At 40.1% G+C, this 23,913-nt stretch overlaps 4 protein-coding genes across 7 annotated transcripts; 1 reads left to right on the top strand and 3 right to left on the bottom strand.

The window, feature by feature from the left end:
• Positions 1-250: 250 nt before the first annotated feature.
• On the top strand, positions 251-6,071 carry LOC130700465 (RUN and FYVE domain-containing protein 2-like). 2 transcript variants are annotated; one of them, XM_059496464.1, is made up of 12 exons: positions 251-553; positions 1,850-2,028; positions 2,102-2,211; positions 2,278-2,485; positions 2,549-2,712; positions 2,778-2,923; positions 2,983-3,281; positions 4,908-5,005; positions 5,096-5,312; positions 5,378-5,499; positions 5,579-5,681; positions 5,741-6,071. In XM_059496464.1, the coding sequence occupies exons 1-12, from the start codon at positions 427-429 to the stop codon at positions 5,879-5,881; spliced, it is 1,914 nt and encodes a 637-aa protein (XP_059352447.1). In that variant the 5' UTR covers positions 251-426; the 3' UTR covers positions 5,882-6,071. The 2 variants fall into 2 exon arrangements, with proteins under 2 accessions (XP_059352447.1, XP_057378498.1); XM_057522515.2 differs by lacking the exon at positions 251-553 and adding an exon at positions 1,146-1,426.
• LOC130700462 (uncharacterized) lies at positions 5,986-12,294 on the bottom strand. Of its 3 annotated transcripts, XM_057522509.2 has the most exons (7): positions 12,166-12,294; positions 11,394-11,596; positions 9,471-9,601; positions 8,927-9,312; positions 7,093-7,176; positions 6,776-7,012; positions 5,986-6,694 (listed from the first exon to the last, which is right to left on the bottom strand). In XM_057522509.2, the coding sequence occupies exons 2-7, from the start codon at positions 11,543-11,545 to the stop codon at positions 6,491-6,493; spliced, it is 1,194 nt and encodes a 397-aa protein (XP_057378492.1). In that variant the 5' UTR covers positions 11,546-11,596; positions 12,166-12,294; the 3' UTR covers positions 5,986-6,490. The 3 variants fall into 3 exon arrangements, with proteins under 3 accessions (XP_057378492.1, XP_057378493.1, XP_057378495.1); XM_057522510.1 differs by lacking the exons at positions 11,394-11,596; positions 12,166-12,294 and adding an exon at positions 10,989-11,123; XM_057522512.1 differs by lacking the exons at positions 11,394-11,596; positions 12,166-12,294 and adding an exon at positions 10,972-11,107.
• Positions 12,295-15,364: 3,070 nt separating this feature from the next.
• Positions 15,365-18,485, bottom strand: LOC130700461 (mitochondrial proton/calcium exchanger protein-like). The gene is made up of 4 exons (XM_057522508.2): positions 17,146-18,485; positions 16,322-17,085; positions 15,793-16,237; positions 15,365-15,544 (listed from the first exon to the last, which is right to left on the bottom strand). Exons 1-3 carry the CDS (start codon positions 18,098-18,100, stop codon positions 15,803-15,805), a joined length of 2,154 nt encoding a protein of 717 aa, XP_057378491.1. The 5' UTR covers positions 18,101-18,485; the 3' UTR covers positions 15,365-15,544; positions 15,793-15,802.
• Positions 18,486-18,941: 456 nt separating this feature from the next.
• LOC130700460 (uncharacterized protein C05D11.1-like) lies at positions 18,942-22,910 on the bottom strand. The gene is given in 8 exon segments (XM_057522507.1): positions 18,942-19,579; positions 19,650-20,537; positions 20,605-21,043; positions 21,109-21,236; positions 21,301-21,977; positions 21,979-22,271; positions 22,330-22,647; positions 22,764-22,910. Coding segments are annotated over 7 exon segments (3,123 nt in total). The 5' UTR covers positions 22,637-22,647; positions 22,764-22,910; the 3' UTR covers positions 18,942-19,188.
• Positions 22,911-23,913: the final 1,003 nt, after the last annotated feature.

Here is a 23,913-nt window from a genome sequence, read left to right on the forward strand (position 1 = left end):
ACACCTTTGATTTTTCCTCGCGATTGGATCTAATAAATATGCAATGAAATGACAAAATGAGTTCAATCGTATTTATTTACTCATCAAATTATGCATTATTTTCTCCTTCAGAGGACTTTCATTAAAAATATTCAACGTCTTAATCCTGTAGGCAAAATAAAAAATACGCCCTCTAGGAAGCCTTCGATTTGCAACGAAGCCCAAGGCTTTCGGTGTATTTTTGGTAGTTTGACATTTTTAGACGACAACAGGTTGTATTGCTGTTTAGCCCAATCGACCAATGAAGGAATTTGAGGCATTGACTCGATAAATTCGTTCAGTTGAGTCTAGTGGGTCTTCGCGTCTTGTGCTTGTGTCAGGAATACTGAATCGATGTCACAGTTAAATTGTTTATTGGAAACTTTTTCGTGGTGAACAAGTGTGATAATGAACAGCCCAGCACTACAAAGTCCATCAGAGGAGCTGAAAGGAATTAGATGGCCTGTTTTTCTCGTCGTGTCGTCCAACGACGGATCGTCTCTTCCAATAAGTGCCTACAAGAAACCCTTTTCTAGTAAGTTTGTTTTATGCTACTTCTTCAAAAAATTATGGCAAGCAGAAAGTTGGCATCATAGAAGATTGCCAAACTCTTAATTCGTTTGTTTTGGTTATATTTCATGCTATACAATTTCTCCATTTTTGTGGTTCTTTAGAGGTAAAACACAACGCCATCTAGCTACTGGTGTTCCGTCAAAAATGTTTTTATCTGGCACCGCTAGGTGTCTATGGGCAAATTTTACCGAACGACGTTATTTATCTTTTGTGAATTAAGGAAAACGGTATAAGGGTGAGGAATCACTATTTAAACACGTCCTTTAGACGAAGCGCTGTTGTTAGGAAAACTACAGAAAAGAGCAATGAATATGAACTAGAATCCTTGATTTCAAAAACACAAAACGTAGCTATTTTCCCACGAAATTTACGGAAAAGTAGATGGACAAGAAATCTGCCTAACTGGCAATCATGAAAAGGACAATGTGATCAGTTGCAATAATTGTTGCTTACGTCCTCAGAACTAGGGTAGAGAGCGCAATAATCATGCGCACAGAAGAACGGGTGGTTTTATTGATCTGGTGGGGTGGGGCTGTCGAGTTGTTGAGTTCGCCGTGAACGTTACATAGTTACCCACTGTTCTCGGTTTCTTTTGAGCTCAGGCGAATGTATCATCAAGACACGAGATCGAAAAGAAACCAGCGAGCTCTCTCCATGATCTCCATGGATTCTTTTCCGTGTCGAATAAAATCTGAAATGTCTAGCATCAACGATACAATTTACCTGTGCAATTTCCGCGTGTCAGTGGACGGCGATTGGCTTTGCCTAAAAGAGCTGCACGAGCTTCAGTCTTGCGAGTTCCCATCACGTCCACCATTCCTTAGAGAAGAATATGGTTTGTCGTCTGGTTGTTTTGACTTTCTACATATTTTTCAAAGTGGAAAAGTTATATATTATTATATTCTACTCGTCTGTTCTTTTCTGATGTATCCGTTTTTGTTTGTGTCGGCCGTTAGCCGTTCTTCGCTTTTGAGCAACTCTGCCCAATTCAATTCTTTAGCACTGTACGACAAAGTAGCAGAAATACAAAACTGGTGAAAGGCCCCCTGAACAAATTTGAAAACAGTTTAATTGAAACGTTATTTCTAGTAGCCGGTGTTTAATTTTAGCGAATGGGAAAAAAAGGACTGACTATGATATTGTGATTCGCCGGTTTACATTTGATTAATTTGTATTTCGAAGCTTTCATTTAAAAAGGTTTACATGTAATCTTATTGCCATATTCTCTTCATTTTTTCGTTAAAACTGTATGTTGCAGAGCGAGATCCAGCGCAAGTAGAACGGACGAATCTGGTCAATTTGTGTAAACTCATCGTCAAAGAACTCATCGACTCATCGGTTCAGTATGGGCGAATGCTTGACTCGGATTTCGTCCCCCTACAGCACTTTTTCATCGTTTTAGAACATGCCCTTCGACATGGACTGCGACCCAAAAAGGTATCGTGAATGACATGTGTATTTTAGTTCGATAAACGGGTTCTAATCTTTATTATTCTAATTTCGAATACAGGGAATCCTCGGACCAAAAAAAGAACTATGGGACCTTCTTCAAACCGTCGAGAAATCTGCTAACGAAGCTTGCGACATAACTGCAAGCGTAAGAGATCTACCAACAGTCAGGTAAATAACATTATTAGATGTGGTTTTGATTACAAATGAAGCAATTTATTATTCTGTTTTAAACAGAACAAGTTTGGGTCGTGCTAGAGCGTGGATTCGTCTCGCTCTGATGCAGAAAAAGCTGGCCGACTACTTAAAAGTCTTGATTGACCAGAGGGATGGTGTTTTACATGAATATTACGAACCTGGAGCTTTGTTACTCTGTGATGAAGCTGTCATTGTGCTAGGACTTTTGCTAGGTCTCAATGTTGTCGATTGCAATCTCTGCTTAAAGGTAAATGTGGGAAGATAAATTTTATTTTATTTCCATTCTTTTAAAATCTTTATTTATTCACAGGAAGAAGATCTTGATAGTCAACAAGGTGTAATTGATTTTTCCTTATATTTGAGGACTGGTAGCAATAATACGATGAATGCTACTACCGACACCGTCGATTCTTCAAGTATGACAGCCGTGCTAGATCAGAAAAATTACGTGGAGGAACTTAACAGACACCTATCGTAAGATTCATTCGCTTCCAACGATGAACTGAATCATTAACTCTGGTTTTTGTTTATTCCATCAGGGCAACTATCACTAATTTGCAGACCCGATTGGACGCGACAACAACGAGTAACACGCTCATGAAAGAAGAACTTACACTGGCCAAACTGGCTCTGGCGAAGGCACAAGAGGAAAATACGCTTCTCAAAGGATATGTCCGAAATGAAAGTATGCCTTTGACTTGATTTAAATCGTTTAAAATAGCATTACCAATGCACGTCTTTAAGGAAGCGATTCAGGTTCTCAGGAAATGGAACCGGTCAACGCGACGAATAATCGTTCTAGCACCTATATGGCGGCCGAAGATGCTATCGCCGAGGTAAAGCTTCAGTTGGCTGAAGAGAAGAATAATCGTTTGGATTTGGAAAAAGAATTGGAGCTTCAGATGAACATGCGAGCCGAAACAGAGGTTGCTCTTAAGTTGCTAGAAAAAGACATCCACGAAAAGCAGGATACGATCGTCTCGTTGCGCAAACAACTGGAGGACATCAAAGTCATCAACTTGGAAATGTTCCGCAAATTACAGGTGAGCTTTTCTTCTCTTATTGTATCAGTATCGAGGTTCTCCGTTAGGTTATGATCAATTCTGAAGTGTTAAGTAGCTCAAGGGCAACTGCGTGGTATTCTGCTAGTTAAATTTGAAAAGGGAAGCTATAATTCCTTTGCCATTTCTTCTGTGCGCCGCATGAACATTTTCTTTTCGATTTTTTTTTAAACGTTTATTCTATCGATTAAATCGTAATAGCAATGATTGGATTTTTATGTTCGTGGCCGTTGTGGCCGGCAATATCGCACCATCGCAAGCTGTAAAACTGTGCGCAAACTTGCTTTTTACTAGTACTAAATGAACTTAAATCGATTTTCTTCCTGCGAGCTTTCAAATCAACTTGGGATTTTTCGTTTTAGTTGCAGTTGTGTTTTCTGATTTCAACGTCGTGATATGATTGTTAAAGTAATCCGGTCCAGTTACAATTAGAGTGTACAGGATTTTGGACGCATTTGGTTTCGCTCGTATCAATCACGATCTTTTATGGCTGGTAGATTCACGTTTGCGTTGCCCCTCTGGAAAAGTAATTAAATTTTTGATTGATCTGGTGATAGGGGAATCTGAATAGATTGTAGCAAGAGATGACATTCTTGGCACTTAACAAGAAATCTGAATTGACATTCATCAACCAGAGGAATGTGGATACATTCCTCATCTGCAACGTGAATTCCGTTGCTGATTGATGAGACATTTTTCTCTTCGACGTTTCATCAAAGTGGAGATCAATCTTAACCCTAACCATTTTTCTTTTTAAAACCAAAAAAAAAAATAATAGAAGTAACCCTAGAAACCAAAACTACGTAGGAAAAATAAAAGAAAATAGTTTTCAAATTCTTCGCGATAGATACAGCACAGGTTTCTGCACAGTTCTATGGTTTGCCATGGCTATAAGACTGATTTTACTATAGCTCTTGCAGCCTTTCCACATCCTTCTACCGAAAATGAAAAACTAATATTGCTTGACTAATACTGGCCGTAACTGAATTGGTAAAGGAATGCGAGCTAGACCTACGAGAAAAAGGGGAAATGGTCAGTCGCCTGCAGACTAAAGCGGCCCATATTTCTCACATACTGACCAACCTGGAACAATGTCCTAATCCGAGCTCGCCGCCACCGACGACGATGACTCCCAATGCCAATTCCAGTACAACTGAGCGTTGATGCAAGACGCCCTCGCGTCGGCATTTGTTTCATCCTTCTGTCTTTTTGCTTTTACCTTTCATCTGCTGTGCTTTTAACTGATCTTGACTATGCGACAAAGAAACATGAACTCCCTTTTTTTTTTATCGTGCTCCCACACCGTTAAGCGAATCACGGGCGTTCTCTCGCGGTGCGTGGTTGCTGAAAGCGTGTACACACCTCCCCTATTTTAGAAAAAGTTTTGTCTTTACCGCCCGAACGTGTCATCTCCTTTTTTGAGATCTGCTAGGAATTTTAAAACAAATCAAATTCGGCTGTGTACAAATCCCGACATCTGTTGTGTTAATTAATACATGTGTTTTTGAAGAAGCGGTACACTTTCTGTTTATACCTTTCTGTCTCCTTCTGTTTGTCTTTGTTTTGTGTTTTTGTTTCCTTGGTTGATCGTTCTTCTTTATTTATTAGGATCAAGAGAAAACGGCCAATATCAAGAACGAATATGTGGCTAAATTAGAAGCGGAAATCGGTGAAAATAAGAAAAATCTACGACTGACACAAGAACAGTATGCATGCGTTTTGAATCGAACTTTATTTGTTGTTTGTTTTGTTTTTTTCTGATGTATTTGAACAACGTAAAATGACTTCGTACGCAGGATGGACGAATTGAAATTGGCAGCGAAACGGACTGAGGATAACGTACGTCGCTCCATGGAAGAAAACATGGAGTTACAGTCACATTGTCGAACCTTAGAAGAAGATCTACGACTTGAAAAAGAATGGCGCTCATCGCTGCAAGAGTCGATCGTGACCGATCGCACTACCATGGCCGAGTTGCAACAAAAACTCGAGGAATCTCATGAAATCCGAATTGTAAATCAAATATGCTCTTTAAACATCTTATGCACGGACTACCATAAGAGCTGTTATATTTGTAGGATTACGCCGATTTGGAAGGTAAACATCAACGACTGCTGAAACTCTGCAATGATCAGGAAAAAGCTTTAGAAGAAGTTGGCGTTCGATTGCGTGATACTAAACTGGAGGCAGACACATTAAAGTATGGCATCGACCTATTTATCGATCTACATTTTATTTTACACTTTGCGTTACACTTGCATTTTATTTTTCACTCGTAGAGAAGCCACCGTTTGGGTTCCCAGGGATGCGCAATGGGCACCCGATGAACAGGTGACTCACTGCGGACTTTGCAACAAGGAATTTAATCTCGCTCGCCGTAAAGTAAGTTACATAATTCGCCGCGCATTTAAAACGCGTGTTTAAAAAAATATATTTTTCAGCATCATTGTCGTTCGTGTGGGGAGATTTTCTGCGCCGCTTGTTCTGATCAACAAGCGCAATTGGCGTCTTCCGCCAAACCTGTCCGTGTTTGTGACACGTGCCACACTCGCTTACTTCAACGTTATTCTGCGGCCTCTTAAAAAAACGTTTTATCTTTACTTTTAAACTTCCTTCCACTGATGAAATGTTATTCGATTTGAAATGTCTATTGTGCCTCTAATGCTCGGGTTCAAAAACAAAAGAGTTTTAAGATTTATTTTGGGTTGTATTGAAAGTTTTCAATCGTTAAAAGATTTGAATGGCGTTCAAAATACATAAAATATGCTCGAATCGAAGTGGTTAATGAACGCAAATGGATGACTGGATCAAGGTCTGTATGGGTTTAAGCAGCCTCAAGTCTTTAGTTTGATTAGTGGGATTGGCGAAAAGGAAAAAAAACCTGGACAGTATTTTTAAACGAAACACTTTGTTTTTTGCTTTTTTTTGGGGATTTTTCGGTTTATCACAAAAAGCGCACGATTTCATGCGATAAAAGTCGTTTTGAATCAAACACCTATATGAGCGTATAAAAGTAGAAAGCACTGAGAGGGGGCTTACGGAAAATTGATCTAAAGAAGTCAGGTAAAATTTGCATACACCCACCCCCCATCAGAGAAAAAGTCTTTTTGGGGAGATTGGGGAGAGTTGGCGAAAAACAAAAATTGAGTTAAGGTTAATTATTGCGTTTCGTTGAAAAGGAAAAAAAAAATTCACATTGGAGTAACATTCTCCCCTTCTTCAAGTCCAAAATGTTGCGTTCCAGGTGGTGCGCGGTAAGTTGGGAAATTTGGTGGCAGCTGGTTCTGCGAAAAAAAATCGCGATAATTCTTCTGCTGGCGACGAACCATTCCAGGCGATTGGGCAACTAATTGCTGTTTATCTGTGGTACTGGTTAGCCCTTTAGGAGGCCATACCTGTTATCAGTATGTTAATCACTTGAATAATAGCGCACAAACCTATTTTGTTTATCAACTGGGATTGAAATGTTTTATTACCATGTCTCCCAACATCCGGACGGGAGTGGTTCCACGTTTGAAGAACGATTCTGATCGAATGGTAGGAGCCTCTTTGCTGAAACCGGTTTTTTTAACCGCAGCCGGCCGCAGCAGTAATCCAGGTGGAGGGCTTGGTTTGGCGATGAGCGTTCGTTGTCCCACCAATTCGTCCGAGGCGAAAGGTTCTGGCATTCTGCGCGATGACATCCTTACTGCTTTCTCCTCTTTGCTTGGCTCCTATTCAGCCATACGTATAACAACTAGTGTGTGTCCAAGATATGCTGATTTAAAAAATGTCAGTCCTATGTGGGTTTTACCTGTTTCTGCTGAGCAGCGACTGATGGACGAATAGGATCCGAATATTGGACGAAGGCGCTTTCCTTTGCTGATGCAAATGGATCCTTTATGAAGGGATATAAAAATAAAAGTAAAATCAAAACATTTCCTAAATGATGCTAACCTCTTATCAAGTTAATCCTGTCACCCAACGGAACAACGAAAGCACTTTTTCTTCCAAATTGTGTCACTAGTTTTTGCGATTTTAATTGTTGGAATGGTGGGTAAACGAAAGAGACGACGTGAGCTGGACGCTGCGTTCCAATGGACTGTTACCGAGACTGGACCGATTTGGCGTCATGTACTGCTTTTGCTTTGCCGGTCTTTTTTTTTTCCCAAGTCGAAACGAGACGCTTCATGCATCTCCGGCCGCGGGACCGAATCTACTTTTGGATTCGTTCACTACCTTTTTTTCTTTTCCTAGTTTTCCTAATCTGCGGGAACTTTATTCTCCATCAGGTTCTCTAAGCTTGTCTGATTTTTGTTTCTAGTCTTCTATTAAGAAAACAGTTCTAGAATAATTTAGCACTCGCACTCTCTCTTGATGTTTAAAGAATATATACATATACATACTGTATATAAAACGGGCTTACCTTATCCGTCATAATTAACAAGCTCGTTGTCGGTTAGTTCAACTGTCTGTGGAATTTGTCATTGAAATATCTACAGTGTAGAATGTCATTTCTGGAAACCGCCCATACTTGCACTTTGTTTAATTGAGGCCTAAATTGCAAGAACCTCTTTTAACACCCTATTGGTGTTAGATAAAAATATGCCCGACGAAAAGTAGGCGTGAATGCACGGTTGGACATGTGCAAAAATTTATGTTGTGAATTTCTTGATAAACCCATGAAAAATATGTTATGATTTTCTAATAAAATGCTTTAGATCAATCTATCGTGACGTAAATAAACGGGAAACTCGGATTAAGGAGTGGACGTAGATACAACGCCCACTCCTTGATACGGGCTCGGCCCCACCCTGAGTCGTACTTTTAATACGTCAGCTTTGGTACGATCTAAATCTAGAATAGCATCTAAGACATACCAAACACGGATTTATGATCCATGCTCCTCGAGAAATAAAAAAAAAAAAGGGAAAGAAATCAAGTATAAATCTTGCGATACCTAAATCGAGCAACAGTTTCCCGCAGGCTTAAATATTTACAGCACGTTTCGGATTGCGTAAATAACAGTGGTTGTTGATGATCGCACTTCATCACATGAATTGCAAGGATACTAGCGGGTCTTTCGAAGTTCCTACCGTCTTTTGTGTTAATATGTTTGGCTTGAGATTACAGCCGACTGTAAAATCCCAGTCCCTGCTATCAATCTTGGTTCTTCCTCATCAATCTATGCTGTTGATGAAAATTTATATTTCCCCTTTTTTATTCCCACCCATTCATTCTTTTTTCCACGTTCGTCTCATCGTAAAACAATGCGACATACCTCTGAAGCCAAAGAAAACAAAAACTTTTCTTTGCCACCGTCGCGTTGCACGTCTATGACGCATCGTGTGTCGGCCATCGTTTCAGCGTGAGTGTTTCTGACTTTGCAAGCGAACCGTTGCATGCCGTCTGCCAAGTGGAAGCTCCACCGAGGGCCACACATATTTTAACACTGATGTTTGGGTGTACCAAAAAATAGAACCCAAAAACGAGGATAGCCGGAGAATGGTCGAGAAAGATCGGGATTTTTCATTTTCAATGGATCCATCTGCCGACCTTTTCACGTAATTATTACTGTTGTTCTATGCTATCGCAAACTAACATAAGAAATGGCACTGTGGAGGACGCATAAAAATTGATTTTCTTACTTGGGCATCGGAGTATGAACGAAGCATGGGTTTTCGCTGGCCTCGCGGCGGAGGCGGTGGCGGAACGACTTTGGGAGTTTGCTGAATCACCAGATCATCCAACTGGTTTTGATATTGTTGCTTTTGATGGTTAATCGTGTTATAGTCTCCTTGTTTTTGAAGAGAAATCGTGTTATAGTCTCCTTGCTTCTGAAGGGGAATCGTGTTATAATCTCCTTGTTTCTGGAGAGGAATCGCATTGTAGTCTCCTTGTTTCTGCGAAACGTAGACGTCGCGATGCTGTAGCGATGTCATGCCAACTAATCCGCTGTCGTATCCGTAGTTGCGTGTTTCAATCGTTTCGATTTTGCTATTTGCTGTCGGTGGCCAAGCAACGCGTTTCCTGTCTAATAGTCCACACAATTCTCAGTTTACCATTTTTGCAACGTTTTGTTTTACACTATTTCCACTTTAAAACGAATTTGCAGAAGGTAATGGGAAATTTGAATCATCAGAATTAGTTTTAGATTGACAACGAAAAAGGGGGGATCAATGCCTTTTGCACCTGAATATTCCATTGACGCTCTTGAAGCTTGTTGCTGATGCAAGTAACATAGCTGCGGCTCATCCTGTGACAACATCTTGTAAACTTCAGACCTTGCCAGGTTTGGTACGGCCAACAAACTGAAATCAACCCTACATGTGTAATCACAGCGAAGATTAAAGAGACATCATTCTTCAACGTCTATAATTAAATTCTTTTATGTATCTTATTCATTTTTGATGGACAAATTTCCGCTAAGGTTGGCTCGGAACGCGAAATATAAATTTAGTGCGCGTTGCTCATCCTGACGGTATCGTAACATAATTCCAGACAATAATAACCATTGCTAATCAAATTTATCTACAGCTACGTCAATGTCCTTTGTATAACGTTTCTGATCGCAGCCGAGCTCGTGTGAAAACTTGTGCGGGCCTCCATGTATAAATAGATGCCGCTGTATAACCTCGTAACTGAACTTGCCCACCTTTTTTTTTATTAACTAGCAAGGGACTTTCGTTTATAATGGAAATCGACCGTTCTAGGACGCTCTGTGTCTGACTCATTCCACAGCAATGTCCTATATGTGTAGGCTTCCCGAATTAGAAATATATAGCACGTGAGCAAACGATAACAGCCTTTCGACTGAAATTCTTTTGTCATTGTATTCGTTCTCTTAATTTTTGTTTTTTCTTATGCCTCTTTTGCTAATCAGCTGCCTTTTGTGAACGAAAACATCCAGAACCCTCCCACACGTTTTCAAGAAATGTTTCATTACATCCTATGGCATTGTTGTTGCATTACTTCAGCATATGAAAAGAACTGGAAGATACGCTCCTATTTATAACTTTCGTGTTCCGATAATCATGTAGAATTAGGAAACAATTTTTGTTTTTATTCATAAGATATTTTCCAGTGAACGTTGGTTCGTCTTTAACTTCCTCTGGGTTCTGCAAAAAACATCTATTTAAGAAGGAACCCGTCGGTTTGGGCTTAACGTTCTGTAAGATACGCCAGTTTTACTTTCTTACAGTACCAACATTTCGAAAGAATTCCGGATGCACTAAATCCTCTAATCGAGCTGTAACCTTATTCAAATAAACTTTAGTGTATCATATTTCCAATAACTTATATTTCTCGAGAAAGTTTTCTTTGCTGCTTGTGAACTTGCGCGTGGGACGGTATAGCATTTACGTAAGCCTTCCTCAGGGGCTCCTTTCTTTTCGCTTTCGGGAAAAGAAGGATACAGGGAACAAACAGAGGAGGAGTTTAGCATCAATACGATATACCGTCCTTAAAATTCTAATAGTTCTTTTAACAGCTTTCGCTATAGCGGACTCTGTAAACGAATTAGTTTTCATCTCATTTGTTTCATTTGGATACCAACGAACACTTAAATGGATTTTTCGAACTCTACCCCATTTTTTTTTAAATAAAAAAAATTTGTTTGTAAAGAACACTTCTACATAAACACAACAACGGGAATATCAAAGCAAAATGGACTTCTATCGCACTTATAACTCACAGTTGTGTTATTCTTACTCGCCAGCTGTTAGGGGTAAAAGAAAGAAGTTAAAGAGACAAACACCAACAGAAGAAAGCCAGATGATAAACTAACACAAGAAGCGAGATTTTGGTCGAGAATTTTCCTCACTGGCCGTAAAGAAACTGTCGGTCGATGAGGGATTCGACAGTATAACACCATGGTTTCGAGTAGGAGGTGGCTTGGCGGCATATCAATATGTTACACGAAAATACTTGCTTTGTTTTTATAAAAATAACAACAAGAAAAAGAATGAATGGGAAAAAAGAAGGTGAAAGGGATAGCTCGCTTTGTGTAACTAAATCAACCAATCGTATTTGAGGCCATAGCCATTCTTGGTATGTTTATTTCGATTTAAAATCGCCTCTAAATTTTTAGCGCTATTCAAGTAATGTGCCACTTACCCAATAGCTCCGTTACCCAAAAGACGAGTATGTCGTTGAAGCGTTTCAGCCACCTCTTCAGTCGAATACAGTCCTAACGGAGAGTTGTACTGATTGTGTACCAGCGTCACTCTTTTCTTGGACGCAGGCTGATGATGTTGACGCGTCGCCATTTCTCGTTGTTGTAGGATTTAAACGATTCAATTTTTTAGGTCCTTTCTTTCCTGTGTAAATTGAAAATCGTCCAATGTTTCAATCGATTAAGCAAAGAGTTATATATCGGCAGACGCGTTAGCGTGAAATAATTGTACAGTTAGTCATAATGATCAATTTGGACATCTGGAGTTTTGCCGAACGGAAAAATCAGACGCTAGAGAGAAATCTTTGGAAACGGTAGCAGAAAAAAGTGCTAATCTACAATAGAAATTTTTGCTCGCATTGTTATCTTTTGAGGACGCAGCCACTAAATTCTAGATATTTGAGTCTATTTTGGTCGATAAGCTGTTAAATCCTAGCTATTGTATACGTAGCAGCAGCGAATATCGTATGTAGTGGCGACAGACGGTACACCTCTTATTCTTACACGCTACTGCACAGAGTCGGTAAAGGTAAATTGTTTTAACACTTTTCTGTTCGTAAATTGAAAAGTGCTTGATTACGAGTTACGTCAGGCCATTGCGTTTTGTTATGTTGTAGCGTTTCCTATGCAACCAACGCGCGTTATTCACGTGTAATGGCAATTCACGTTTCAAACTGAACAAGGTCAACTTAGACTAATCGATCTAAAACTTACGTGTTTGAAAAACTCCACTCCTTTGCTTTTATTTTGATCACTTCAGGAAACAAGAACTTGCGAATAAATGATCAAAAATGTGTTACAAGAGTATAGATCTTCCCGTCCTCACAACCTCGAGTCTCGTTGTGGTCTGTATATGTTTCTAGGGCGAGCCAGCCTAAGCTATACTCCAGTCAGTGAAAACGAAACGGCAAAGTTGCAGAGTTCTCAATCGTCCAAAGAGTGCTATCTTTTTATGTTGGCTAGCACGTTTGCTGTACGCCATTATTAAACAAACTAATTATTTAGTTTCCTGGATAAGCGTTATACGTGCTATACTTGCATGCTATGCTTACAACAATGTTATGAATTTTGTTACAATAACTGGGAACTTTTCCAGTAAAATGAATTTACATTGCGAATCAAGCGTGCCGAATGAAACCATTTACGAATCTGTCCGCCTTTGAGGTTTTTTTATATGCTTGACGGATGGATACTTTCATTTAACCGTCCGTGCTGGATGCATGCCGATATCAAACTCAAAGACCTACGTTATAACACACCCACCGCCCAGGCAATGGAAGGCATTGCTTGGTATCAACATTGCTATTAAGAAATCTGTACTTTGTGTTTAAAATTCGATCAGCAAAGCTTGTAAGCATCGTTTATGCAATAAAGTACAAACTCCCTCTTTCTTGCGCACATTCGGACAATAACGTTTAGCATCTTTGCTTTAAGGATCAAGGATAATATATTTGGGGAAGGTTCGGGACAACAGCGTGGCAGCTTGAAACTGCAGGAGTGCAGACTTATAATAACAAGCGCTATTTGTATCCGTAACGGTGGAGCAATAAAAAGTTAGTGGCATTCTTTTCAAAGTGTGGCATTCGCTTTTTTTTTGCGTCTGGTGACCAAAATGGGATGGCCATCAATAACACTAGTAACACGGCTGAGCTATACGCTCTATCAACACGTGATAGCGATAGTCTAAAATGTTAGAATAAAGTTAAGCTAGTTTCTGCAGCAGGTGATAGAGCCTGCACATCCACTGGATTATAACGAACAATAAATGCAATTTGCTTCAAAAGTTTAGTTTGTTTTATTCTTTATTCTCTAGTTTGTATTTCTTCCATTCAGATTCAGACTTTTAACTCAATGAGGTCCACTATCTAAGCTCCCTCTTGGTCTGTTCCAGAGAATTTATTTTCCAAATATCGATAATAAAAGTTGAAGTTGCTCAGAATCGTTCCACGTCTGTCTCTTGCTTCGCTATGCTTCAGTTAGTTTTTTTCCATATCGCTGCCGCTTGTCATTCATGCAAAGCGGCTCGAAATTCAATTCCATAGCATTTTTCGGTTTCATTGGCTGCTTGATCCGGCATGATGCGCGGATGGGATTCTCTCATGTAGTCGTTGAGTGAAGTTTGTTCTGTTTCTTTCTATCGATGCTGTGCTTTGAGTTTTTGAATTACATTCTGGTGTTGGGTGGGAGACTGGTTGCCTGAAAAGAATGTCCCCAAATTCCCCAGAAAAAACCAAGAGTCTTAAGAGAAACCGAAAGCATTTCCGATGAAATTTTCCAGTCATTGATCAAATTTCAAGCAAAATGTAGATGGAGGGCCGGTTAAAGGTTCAACATCGACTAGTTATTCTGAATAATAAATCCAGCGTTCATAGATCACCTTCAGCCTTTAAGAGAGACCGCTTGTGAGTATATGATAACCGATGATTGAAAATATAAAGCAGTGGAAATCCAACTGAAACTCAAAAACGATAAATTCCATAAAAATTGAAGTCCATTTTCAAGATCCTCGTTAAATTTTTCATCTAAATCGTATATGTTTATAGCCATATCTAGGTATTTAAAATTAAATGAAATGCGCGAAAAAGCCGGGCTTATTTTGTCGGGCTTATTTTTAAAACTGACTTTTATCACCAAAAAATTAGGCTGTAAAATTTTTTACTTTAACTTAAGTTGTTATAACCAAATTTGAACACTGGATCCACGCACAATATTGGTTTTGCCATTATTTACATACATACATAGTTGGTTGTGTCATACTCAAAATTAAGCCCGGCAAACTAATTAAGCCCGACTTTTTCGTCTATATAATTTTTTTTCGAAACATCTAGATATAGCTATAAAAATACATGATTTTGCTTCAAAATTAAATCAAAATCACAAATATGTCGCTTAGTTTTTGTAGGGCTTATAGTTTTGAAATAAATCATAAAAAACAACAAACCCAAATATGTGCGCTACCAGCGTTTTGTTTCCGTTTATTGAAAAAGCAGTTGGTTTGACGGGAAAACAAACCCTTTTTTCGAAATCAGCGTTTAATTTGGGTTCTGCAGTGTGATTTTTATCCGATTCTAAGAGTTTTTATTTTTGGCGAATTTTGACAAAAGTGTGAAGGCCTTCTCACTTTTTCATTTTTGGCCAAAATTTAAATTTTGTTATAAATACATGGTTTTGATTCGAAATTGAACGAGCTTCACAAAACTGAAGTTTATTTTTACGTGGGGCTTATAGTTTTTTTATAAATAGAAAAAAAAAGGATGATAAATGCTTGCGCGCCAGCAGCCCGTTAATTCATTTTATTACACAAATGGCTGGTTTTACGAGATAACAAATATTTTTCCTGAAATCAACGTTTCATTTTAGGTTAATTTTTAATGAAATTGAGTGCCAAAATTACAAGAATGAATTTCTGTCATACTCAAAATAAGCCCGACAAAGTAAGCCCGACAAAATAAGCCTGACTTTTTTGCCCAGTGAAAACGAAATTGATTTTCGTTAAATCCTGTTTCTAAATCGTAAATAATTAGCTGTGTATTTCATACATTAAACAACAACAAAAAATCAATAAATTTAATATTTCGTAAATTTTCTATAAGACTGAATTTCTCGATATCTTACGTAGAAGCATTGAGGCAAACAACAATCAAATCCAGCAAAGGCCCTACCGTTCCTTCCTATCGAAAATTTTCGAGACATGATATCTAATGTTTGCTGATCTCGATTCAGTGTTTGTCTTGGTTATAAAGCACTTGTGGATTCAAATTCCATCTCTCATATACTTGATCTCTGGAGTGGCATTTTCTTTTGAAAAATAAATATAAAGTATTGGCGATTAAAAATGAAAAATGTAGTCTTTTATTACAACTTCGGATAATATTACAAATTTGCAACCATGCAATAAAAACGAGATACACGGTTTGTTGACATCGACTGCTATTTATAAAAGACTTGATAACGAGGTAATTTCACATATTCACGATCCTGCCGCGATTCAGCGATCTAGGGCCACATAGGTACCTTGTTCTCGGAAGAGCGTGCCTTTTTCTAAACGATAATATATTCGGCCAAATCAAATGGAAACCTAACATATTTACACCTGCAAAAAAAAAAAAAAAAAAAAGGTTAGGTTAATGAACACTATACATTTTTTTTTTCATGCCCTAATGCGAAAACTTCATTCAAAAATTCAAGCACAATTACTTTTGTGACATGATTTGAATAAAATTGGCGTTTTGACTTTCACCGTAATATGTAGATTAAGTGAGGTTTGAAAGTTCTCAATACATTTTCTAGCTTTTTGAGAAATCACGCTAGTTTTGATTGCCACACTCACGTCTTAAATACCTGTATAGATTTATGGGCTTAAACCAGAAGGGCTGCTTGTTTCCGCCCTGAATAAAACGGGTTTAATGTCCGAAACTCGTTTCCTCGGCACAACATCATCGGCATACAGAGTTTTCAGCTGGGTTACTAGCGATAAAATTCTTTCAATTTCAGCTATCTCCAGCACTTTTTGATCCTGAACCGTTTTCAAATTTTCTCGCAGGACTTGCTCTTCCGTATCCTTCACCACCATTTGTTTGACGCTTATATTTTCCGTTTTTCTTATTTCGGAAGAGTGAATGGCCAAATTATTCTTATCCTTTTCCACCTTGTCAACAAACTGTCCGAGAGTCTTTTCAATTTTCTTTTCCATCTCGATGAATTGTTCTTTATTGACAACGCCCAGCAACTCTGTCATTTGTTTTGCAGTTAAATTTATTCCCTCCTCTTCTAGCAGTTCGATTACCTATTAAATAACACATTTAAAATTTTATAAAATAAACCAGATAACAAAAAAGAAAAACCAACCAAAAAAATTCTCAAGTTTTACCTTCATAACCTCTTCTACCGTGATAACTCCATCACGATCCATATCAATGTGATCCAAGATATGAACAATGGCTTGAAGGTTTGCAGAGTTATCTATAGCATTAATCCGGCGAATGGATGCAATCAGCTCTTCGATGGAGACCATGTCATCGTTGTCTTTTGTGAACGGCTCTCTTTCTGTGGACGCAGATCCGTCTATATGGTTTTCTAGTGTTGCAATCATTCGATTAACAGTTCGTGAAAGTCGACGGGCAGCTTTAGATTCACGTAGAACCAGGCGTTGACGTTCTGGAGATCGCAAAAGGTCCTCCAGTTCTTGAATATCCTCCCTGTAATCAGCCATTTCTTCTTTCAGGTCAATCAGATCCCCTTTAGCGACTAACAGCCTTTTGCGCTGTACACCCACGCCCTCCAGAGCGTTTTCCAAAAGCGCAGCGTCAGCTAGTGTCAGCTTTTTGCTGTCGAAATCAGACTTGCTCGCGCAAAACTCTTTCCGTTCTTCGTGAATTTTGGCTTGTTCCACCCGAAGAGCCTCGATACGAGCTTGATTGTTAACTTTCCCTCTTCGGTGATTAATAGCGTCGCTGGTTTGCGCAACAAGTGACTCTGGTAAGGAAGCAATTGTTGCTTGAAGTTGTTCGGTGGCAGAAACGTTTTCAGGTAAATACAGCGCTCGTGATAAGAGCAGTAGCGACGGCGGGACTTTCCCGCCCATACTGAGGTCCAGCCATTGAAATAATTGTGATTTAAGACGAATCTCGCTAACTGTAAAAGATAAATAACTCAATAAATAAAAGAAAAACGCAACAACGAAAGAAAATATACCTCCAAGTGATCTCATGCCACGCTCGCGACAGGCTGCCTGTAATTCAGAGATGGTGAGGGAGCCAATTCCTTCTTTTAGAATTAATTTATCGTCAGCTGCCAATCGGCGTAATTTCATTCGTAATTGAAAGCGTAGCAGGTTATTAGTGCCGATGGGAGCAATTTCCAGTACGCGACAAAGAGCAGTCAGCTGAGGACGGCTAAGAGAATCTAAGGTGATCTCATCTTCAAATAGCTTAGAGAAACGTAAAATTTCTTCGTTAGACGCCTGTTGGCCGGAGCTTCGGATGTTCTGAAAAAATCTTGCGAAATCCTTGGCTGTCTTACTTTGATGACCGCTACCCGTGAGTGCCATTTCATCCAACGTCTGTTGCAAGAATTTGGCCATTTCTAATTTGACTTTGAGCGTCGTTTTGAACTTAACCTCTCTGTCGTTGGCTGTTTGAAAGGTAGAGGGTAACATGTTTGGAAAAAGCTTAAGAAAAATGGGTAAGGCAAGTTCCATAAAGGGAACAATTATAAAAACTGAGAAGGGAACAAGACGGAAAACATCTGATGTTGTTGTGACAAGTTGTTTCTTTTCACGTCGGGAGAGAGTCTCGCCTCGAAGAACGCGCATGAGCAAGCTTCCCGAAATACCGATATTGATAAACAGCAAACGGAATCCATGATAGTAATGCACCAATTCGTCTAGAATCCTTTTGCTTAATGGCGGCTTTTCAACAACAATCGAAGATGCAGGTTCGATTGCTTTCTGCTCGTGTTTGTATGACAGAACAGAAGCTTCCACTGAGGATGAAGGACGGTTCGGGGTGATATCGGCCCAGCGTGTAACAGTCGTCTGGAAATAGCGGTTCGGCGTTTTTCTGCATCTAGCAACGAGTATGACTCTCTTTGTGTGTTTTAAGTTCCTTAACATCTGAGGATGTCCAAGACAGGAAACAGACCGCCACATGATGTTGCACTTGATTGTGATAAAAACACACACAAATAATAAAAAGTTTTCCTATCAACTGCTTGGCGAACTGAAGTGGGTTAACCTGCTCGTGTTCGCTGCTACCCTTCAAGTGTTACCGACGTGAGTTGCAACGTCAACGAGACTCGCAAATCACGTTTTCGTCTGATTTTTTTGCACGTGTGCTTTCCTTTTTATCTTTTATTGTTTTCCTACCCTTACAATTGCCAAACGAGATGCGATTGGCCACTATTTTCAACACTGACGTCAAGTGGGGTGAACGGGAACATCGCATGATGTTCGGGGGAGGAGCCTTGTTGCCATGTAGGTCAAAATACGGCTAGCGTGACTGTTCATGCCTCTGCTTTGAATAACGAATAGATTAATTTTTCCCTTGGCATCAAGGTTTCTCCGAAATGATTTGCAATGTTCTGCACGGTGTCGTCCGTTAAGGCTACACACAAAAAAAAATGAAGAAACTGAGAATATGATTAATAAAAAAAAAAACATACCGCCGTTAGACGTGACCTACATTTTTGCTCAGGGGGCATCAAGTACAAGAATTATTTCTAGACCATAGCGAGTGCTCTAATTTTGCTAATTATTTGGCCAACATTTTTCCTGCTTGGCAACTCCTTTCTCTGGCAATCCCCTCCCAGAAGAACGAGACAAAGCGGAGCCGACAAGACATTTCGTGGCACAAAGCCAACATGACATAGTACGACGTAGGCAAGTTCAACGGCCCAGTGAATGTGTTGCGATAACAATAAAAAAGAAAAACTTTCCTTGGTGAACCCAATTTCCCTTCCAAGAATAAGAAAAACTCTTGCGAAGTACTGAATTAACTTACGCATCATCTCGTTAGCAATCTATTGGTGCAACGAATCAGACCAGAACTAAAGAAAATCACGAAGTATTGTCTGCCATAAAATGAGAACTAGTAAGTTTGTTTTCGATCCTCGATTACACTGACACGCACACACACACACACAAAAGATGGTCTAGAAAAACGGAAAATCAGTGACTCAGGATGAAATAGAAAGGGCGAACAGACAGTTGCCTTCAAAAGGATGAAAGAAAAGATTAATCTAGCACGATTGACCCAACGGACAATCTTCCATTGACGTGTACCCTTGGACTGGTTGGCCCAAGGCGTTAATGCCTGTTACCAATTCATCGAGCTTCGAGGGATGACAAATAATAGAGCATCGACAATGTTCAGTATCCAGTAGGGCAGTGAGATGCAGCCGAAAAGCTCGTCGCATTTGTTCCATAGTAACAGTAGCAACACGGTGGATCAGTTGTCGGTTGTAATCGGCTGGTGCATTGGACAGATACGAGCGAACAGACTGGTGCACTGCGTCTCCTACAGTCTTCTCCCGCTCTACCAATTCAAAAATAAGTGAGCTCCTTGCTGATTCAAGCAGACTCAATTCCCAGACATCATCAGTGTCACTCCTGGCATGATTTTCAAGGATGCTAAAAACACAGAATAAAAACAAAAAGTTAGTCAAATGATCAAAACTTCACTGGCTGACGAGGAATATACCTGCGGGCCTCTTTGTAAGCCACCACGGGTTGCGAAGCTCGATATAGCGATAAGTAGAGCAGGCCTTCACTGACTTTCAAATTCAAATTATATCCGTAGACTAGACCTTGCGCACGAAGATTGCGCCAGAAAGGTCCTTCAAGTTGGCCGAGGTATTGCAAAGCGACAAGAACGGCGGCCAGATCTGGATGGTGAATGTCATCGATGCTGCGGACGGCCTGGATGAGAAAGCAGGATTCGACCGCTCCAAGACAAAGTGCAGCACCCATTGGGCTAACTGACGAAACCTCTTTCAGTAATTGGTAATCAGCAACAAGATTTATCAGCCCATCGCTATCTCCGTTGGCACTTTGAGTTGCTTGCCAATCTGCAAACATATGAGTATTCCACAACGAAATGGCATCATCAGGAAGGCTCTCTATTTCAGCTGCCATATGAATAGTGAGGCAATTCGGGCTAGTGATGGCATCTCGCAAGTCCGTCAAGGCGCGGATGATCCGCTCAGGTGAACGGCCCAATTCTTCCACTAATTTGTGGAGGAAATGTTGTTGCCGGATCAGTGAACAGTGAGCATGATTGCTCTTCCCGTCGAAGGCCAAATTGCGAATCAGTGCCAACGCCATTTTGTTTCCTTTACGTTTGATGCGAGCGACATCGTTAGCCATTTTCGAGGCAATAACTTTCATACGTTCTGCGGTGAAAACAGTTTGCCGCAGAAAATCGCTGAGCCAGCAAATGCCGTCACTGTACTTATCTTGTTCAAGCTGAAGCATCAGGACGGCCATGTTGCAGTAAGAGCCACAGAAAAAGTGATCTGCGTCAGAGGCGTCCACACCCAAAGCAGCGTGGGTTTTAACGGTGTCACCACTCAGCTGGGCTACAACAGTCCTGCATCACAAAGGCACGTTTAATTCGTAAAAACCATCAGTGAAAATCGTAGCTAACCAAAACTTACTCATATGAGACTAATTTTCCATTGCGCATTATTGCAGATTCTGGGAGACAGTTCATCAGGAGGGGCAAGTAAAGGCGCTGATCACTGGGAACTAACGAAGTGTCCATCAGGGCGTAAAGGTAAACGAATTGAGTTTTGACATCGTCCAGCTGGAATCGCACTGGGATTCGTTCAAGTTCGCCGGGGAAGCGGTCACACCCTGATGTTTCTCCACGATTGCAGTATCGTTGAATCGAATGGTAACTAATAGAATTAATGTCCGGAATAGGAACGGACATGATGAGATCCACAGGAGCTTGGCGATCGTTGTGCTCCAAAGCGGCAGCAAGCTCATCCGCCTTATCAGCTAGTCCTTCACTTCCTAGACTATTTCGTTGCGTTTCTAATCGTTCCAACTCCTGAGTAGTGTACGCTTCCATTTCCTTCTTGGAAGGCATGCCTACAAGTGTGTAACGCTCAAAAGTTATTCGATTGTAAAAGGATTAGTTACGACAAATTCACCACCTTGAGTCAAAACGCAGGCACGACCGAGTATATAGCGCAGAATTAGGTCGTTCCAAAAACAAGGGCTTTCTTTCGCTAATGCTTTTAGATCTTCCATAGGATTTACGCGGCGGCGAAAATCTTCGTGGCTAAAAACGGTATAAAAGAGAAAATTAAACAGGAACAAGGGTTCTCTGCAATATAAATGTTTACCTTCGACCATAGAGAATGTCACCTACAGCCATGAAAGCAACAGTGTCATGAGGGTTATTCTCGAGATGACTCAATTGTTCTAGCATCCTTCTTTTAATCACCAACTGCATACGTTTCATGTCCAAAGGTTCACTGCCATTCCCGTATGGTTCCATAACACTAAATAACTTAGGTTGAATTTCGCCCAGTTTGTTGATAGGCACGTTTTCAAACGCCAAATAGACGACTGATTCGGAGTTCTCGATGAAAGAATAGCCTACTTTGCTTGCCAACGGGTCAGATGTTTCGACAAAGGTCTTTTGCAATGGGCTGACGGCCGTGTCGGTAAGGTATTCCATAAGCATCATCAGAGCACACGTTTCGTAGAGCTGATATACACAAGAGGGTCCTCTCCATGCTAGCCATACCATGCCCTTTTCTTCCTCTTCGCACGGATAAGGTATGAGTTGATCGATAGATTCCATGAGGGGTGGGACTGCACTTTGCCATGGCCGGCTAAATGGTATTTGGCTGTTTTTGTATTTTGCAATAATAGTATCTTCAACGGGCTCTAAAGCCTTAAAAATTTGTGAGGCTTCCACGCGACCAGTGATGACCAGGACCAAGTTCTCTGTTGAGTAAAAAACCTTGTGGTAGTTGCGAACCTTCTCTATGGTTGAACTTTCCCTGAGATTTTTTTAGAAGGCCACTTGTGACTGATTTTTACCCATAATGACCAGGGTAGATAGCTCTTAGCATTGCATTATGAAGTACTCTGGTTTCACCAGTGTTTTCACATCCTAGTTGCATTTCACAGTATACTACACCAGAATCTTCCCCATCACCATTAACATGATGCACTTCAGTAACGAAGCCAGAATCCATGAGCAGAGGATTAAGGATATGGTCCACATAAATAGGTAAGAGTGCCAAGAAGCCTTCACTACCAGCTGTTGTCATAGTATAACAGGTATGGTCAACATCAGTCCAAGCTGCAAGGAGATTTTAGAAGATCAGAAACTTGTTCAGAAATTAATTTCAATAAATTACCATTTGTTCCTGAAGCCAAGCAACGATTAGCCAGAATGTCAAGCATGCCTTTGTAGGGGTATGATTTAGATCCCAGAAAAATGAGGTGATCCAAAGTATGAGGGAGACCATCATCATCACGTGCTTCTGTAGCCAAAACAAAGTACCCATTCACTACTGGCCCGTCGACCTCTGCGATGATCAATTTTATTGACGACTTTTTCGTTTTATATTTGTGGATAGGTATTACGCCGGTGACTGTAGTGGTAAAAAGTAATTCGTAATCTTTTGCATTCTTGTTTTGCGCCACGTCTGCTGATGAAGTCATTTTGAATATATCTGAAAATATAGAGAATGAAGACGTGTACAAGTTGCCACGAAATGGGAGGCGTAAACAAACTGTAGCTTTCGGCTTGCTACAATAACTTTAATAGCTATTTATAGAGAACACTTACCCTCATGTGATGGGAAATTTGAAGTATAACGGCAAACTTCACTTATGTTGCCACACTAGCAGACGACACGAATTCCACGTCTCAATTGCACAACAGAGGGCGTTTGCCTTGTGAAATTTCTCAATCCCTGGCCACTAAGCGGTCAACGTGCACGTTATCGTAATGTATCGCATATCGCAATCAGGATACGGGCATTGATGATAAACAAATATGCGTAGACAAAACTTGTTTACTTACTGCCGGGTACAAACGGCACTTTAGAATTACTCCAATACTTTCTGACTACGTAACGGTACTTATTTGTACATGGTCACATACTTTCGATTCCAGTTCTCCATCTAACAGTCTCTTACATAATGGAAATATATCGCACTTACTGACAACGCTGATAATTCAGGTTTTTACTGATCAGTATGTTGTAAGACATCCTTGCACTCCTTGTTTTTGCAGCGCCAAGACATTGTTTTTAAACGAAAAGATACCGCATTAATTCGGCTACTTTCAAAAAATATTTTAGGCAAGGCGGAAACCTGATAGACGTTGGGGGCAAATGGCACCAACTCTTCATTGTGGAAAACAAGAGCATTCTCGAAAGATCTTCTAAATGTACTCAACTTTTATTTCTCTCCAATTGAAAGCCAGTTGCTTGCTACTACCATGTAGTTACGCCTGACCTCCAACTTACTTGCTGAAAGAGCATTGAGAGTATTTATATGTTTAGCCACGCAATGAGATTAGTTTCGCCACCAATAAACGAAGGATGAAAAACGGGCTTGAAAGGAAAATGCGCTACAACAGCTCATGGTTTTCGATACCTTATTCACGAATTTAATCAAAAAGAGTCGTACTCAGGACGTAATTGAAGTTGTTGAAGCTACTTTTCATTATTAAGCCAGTGTGCACATGCATATTTACGTTAATCGACTTCCATATTTGACATTTTAAACGCATAATTTAGTGCACGTGATATACATGAAATTTAATTGCAAATAGCCATGTTTTATCTAAAAATCTTTGTGCTTTAAACCAGCACAGGATATCGGAACAAGTTGTTCCGCTAAATCATGTGCTTATAAAATAAGTGACTTTGTGTTCCAAGTGCTAACATGTTACGCAGGGCTCCCGTCCTACTAACAAGTTCTTATTTATA

Source organism: Daphnia carinata, chromosome 8, assembly GCF_022539665.2.
Source record: "Daphnia carinata strain CSIRO-1 chromosome 8, CSIRO_AGI_Dcar_HiC_V3, whole genome shotgun sequence".
Lineage (NCBI taxonomy): Eukaryota > Metazoa > Arthropoda > Branchiopoda > Diplostraca > Daphniidae > Daphnia > Daphnia carinata.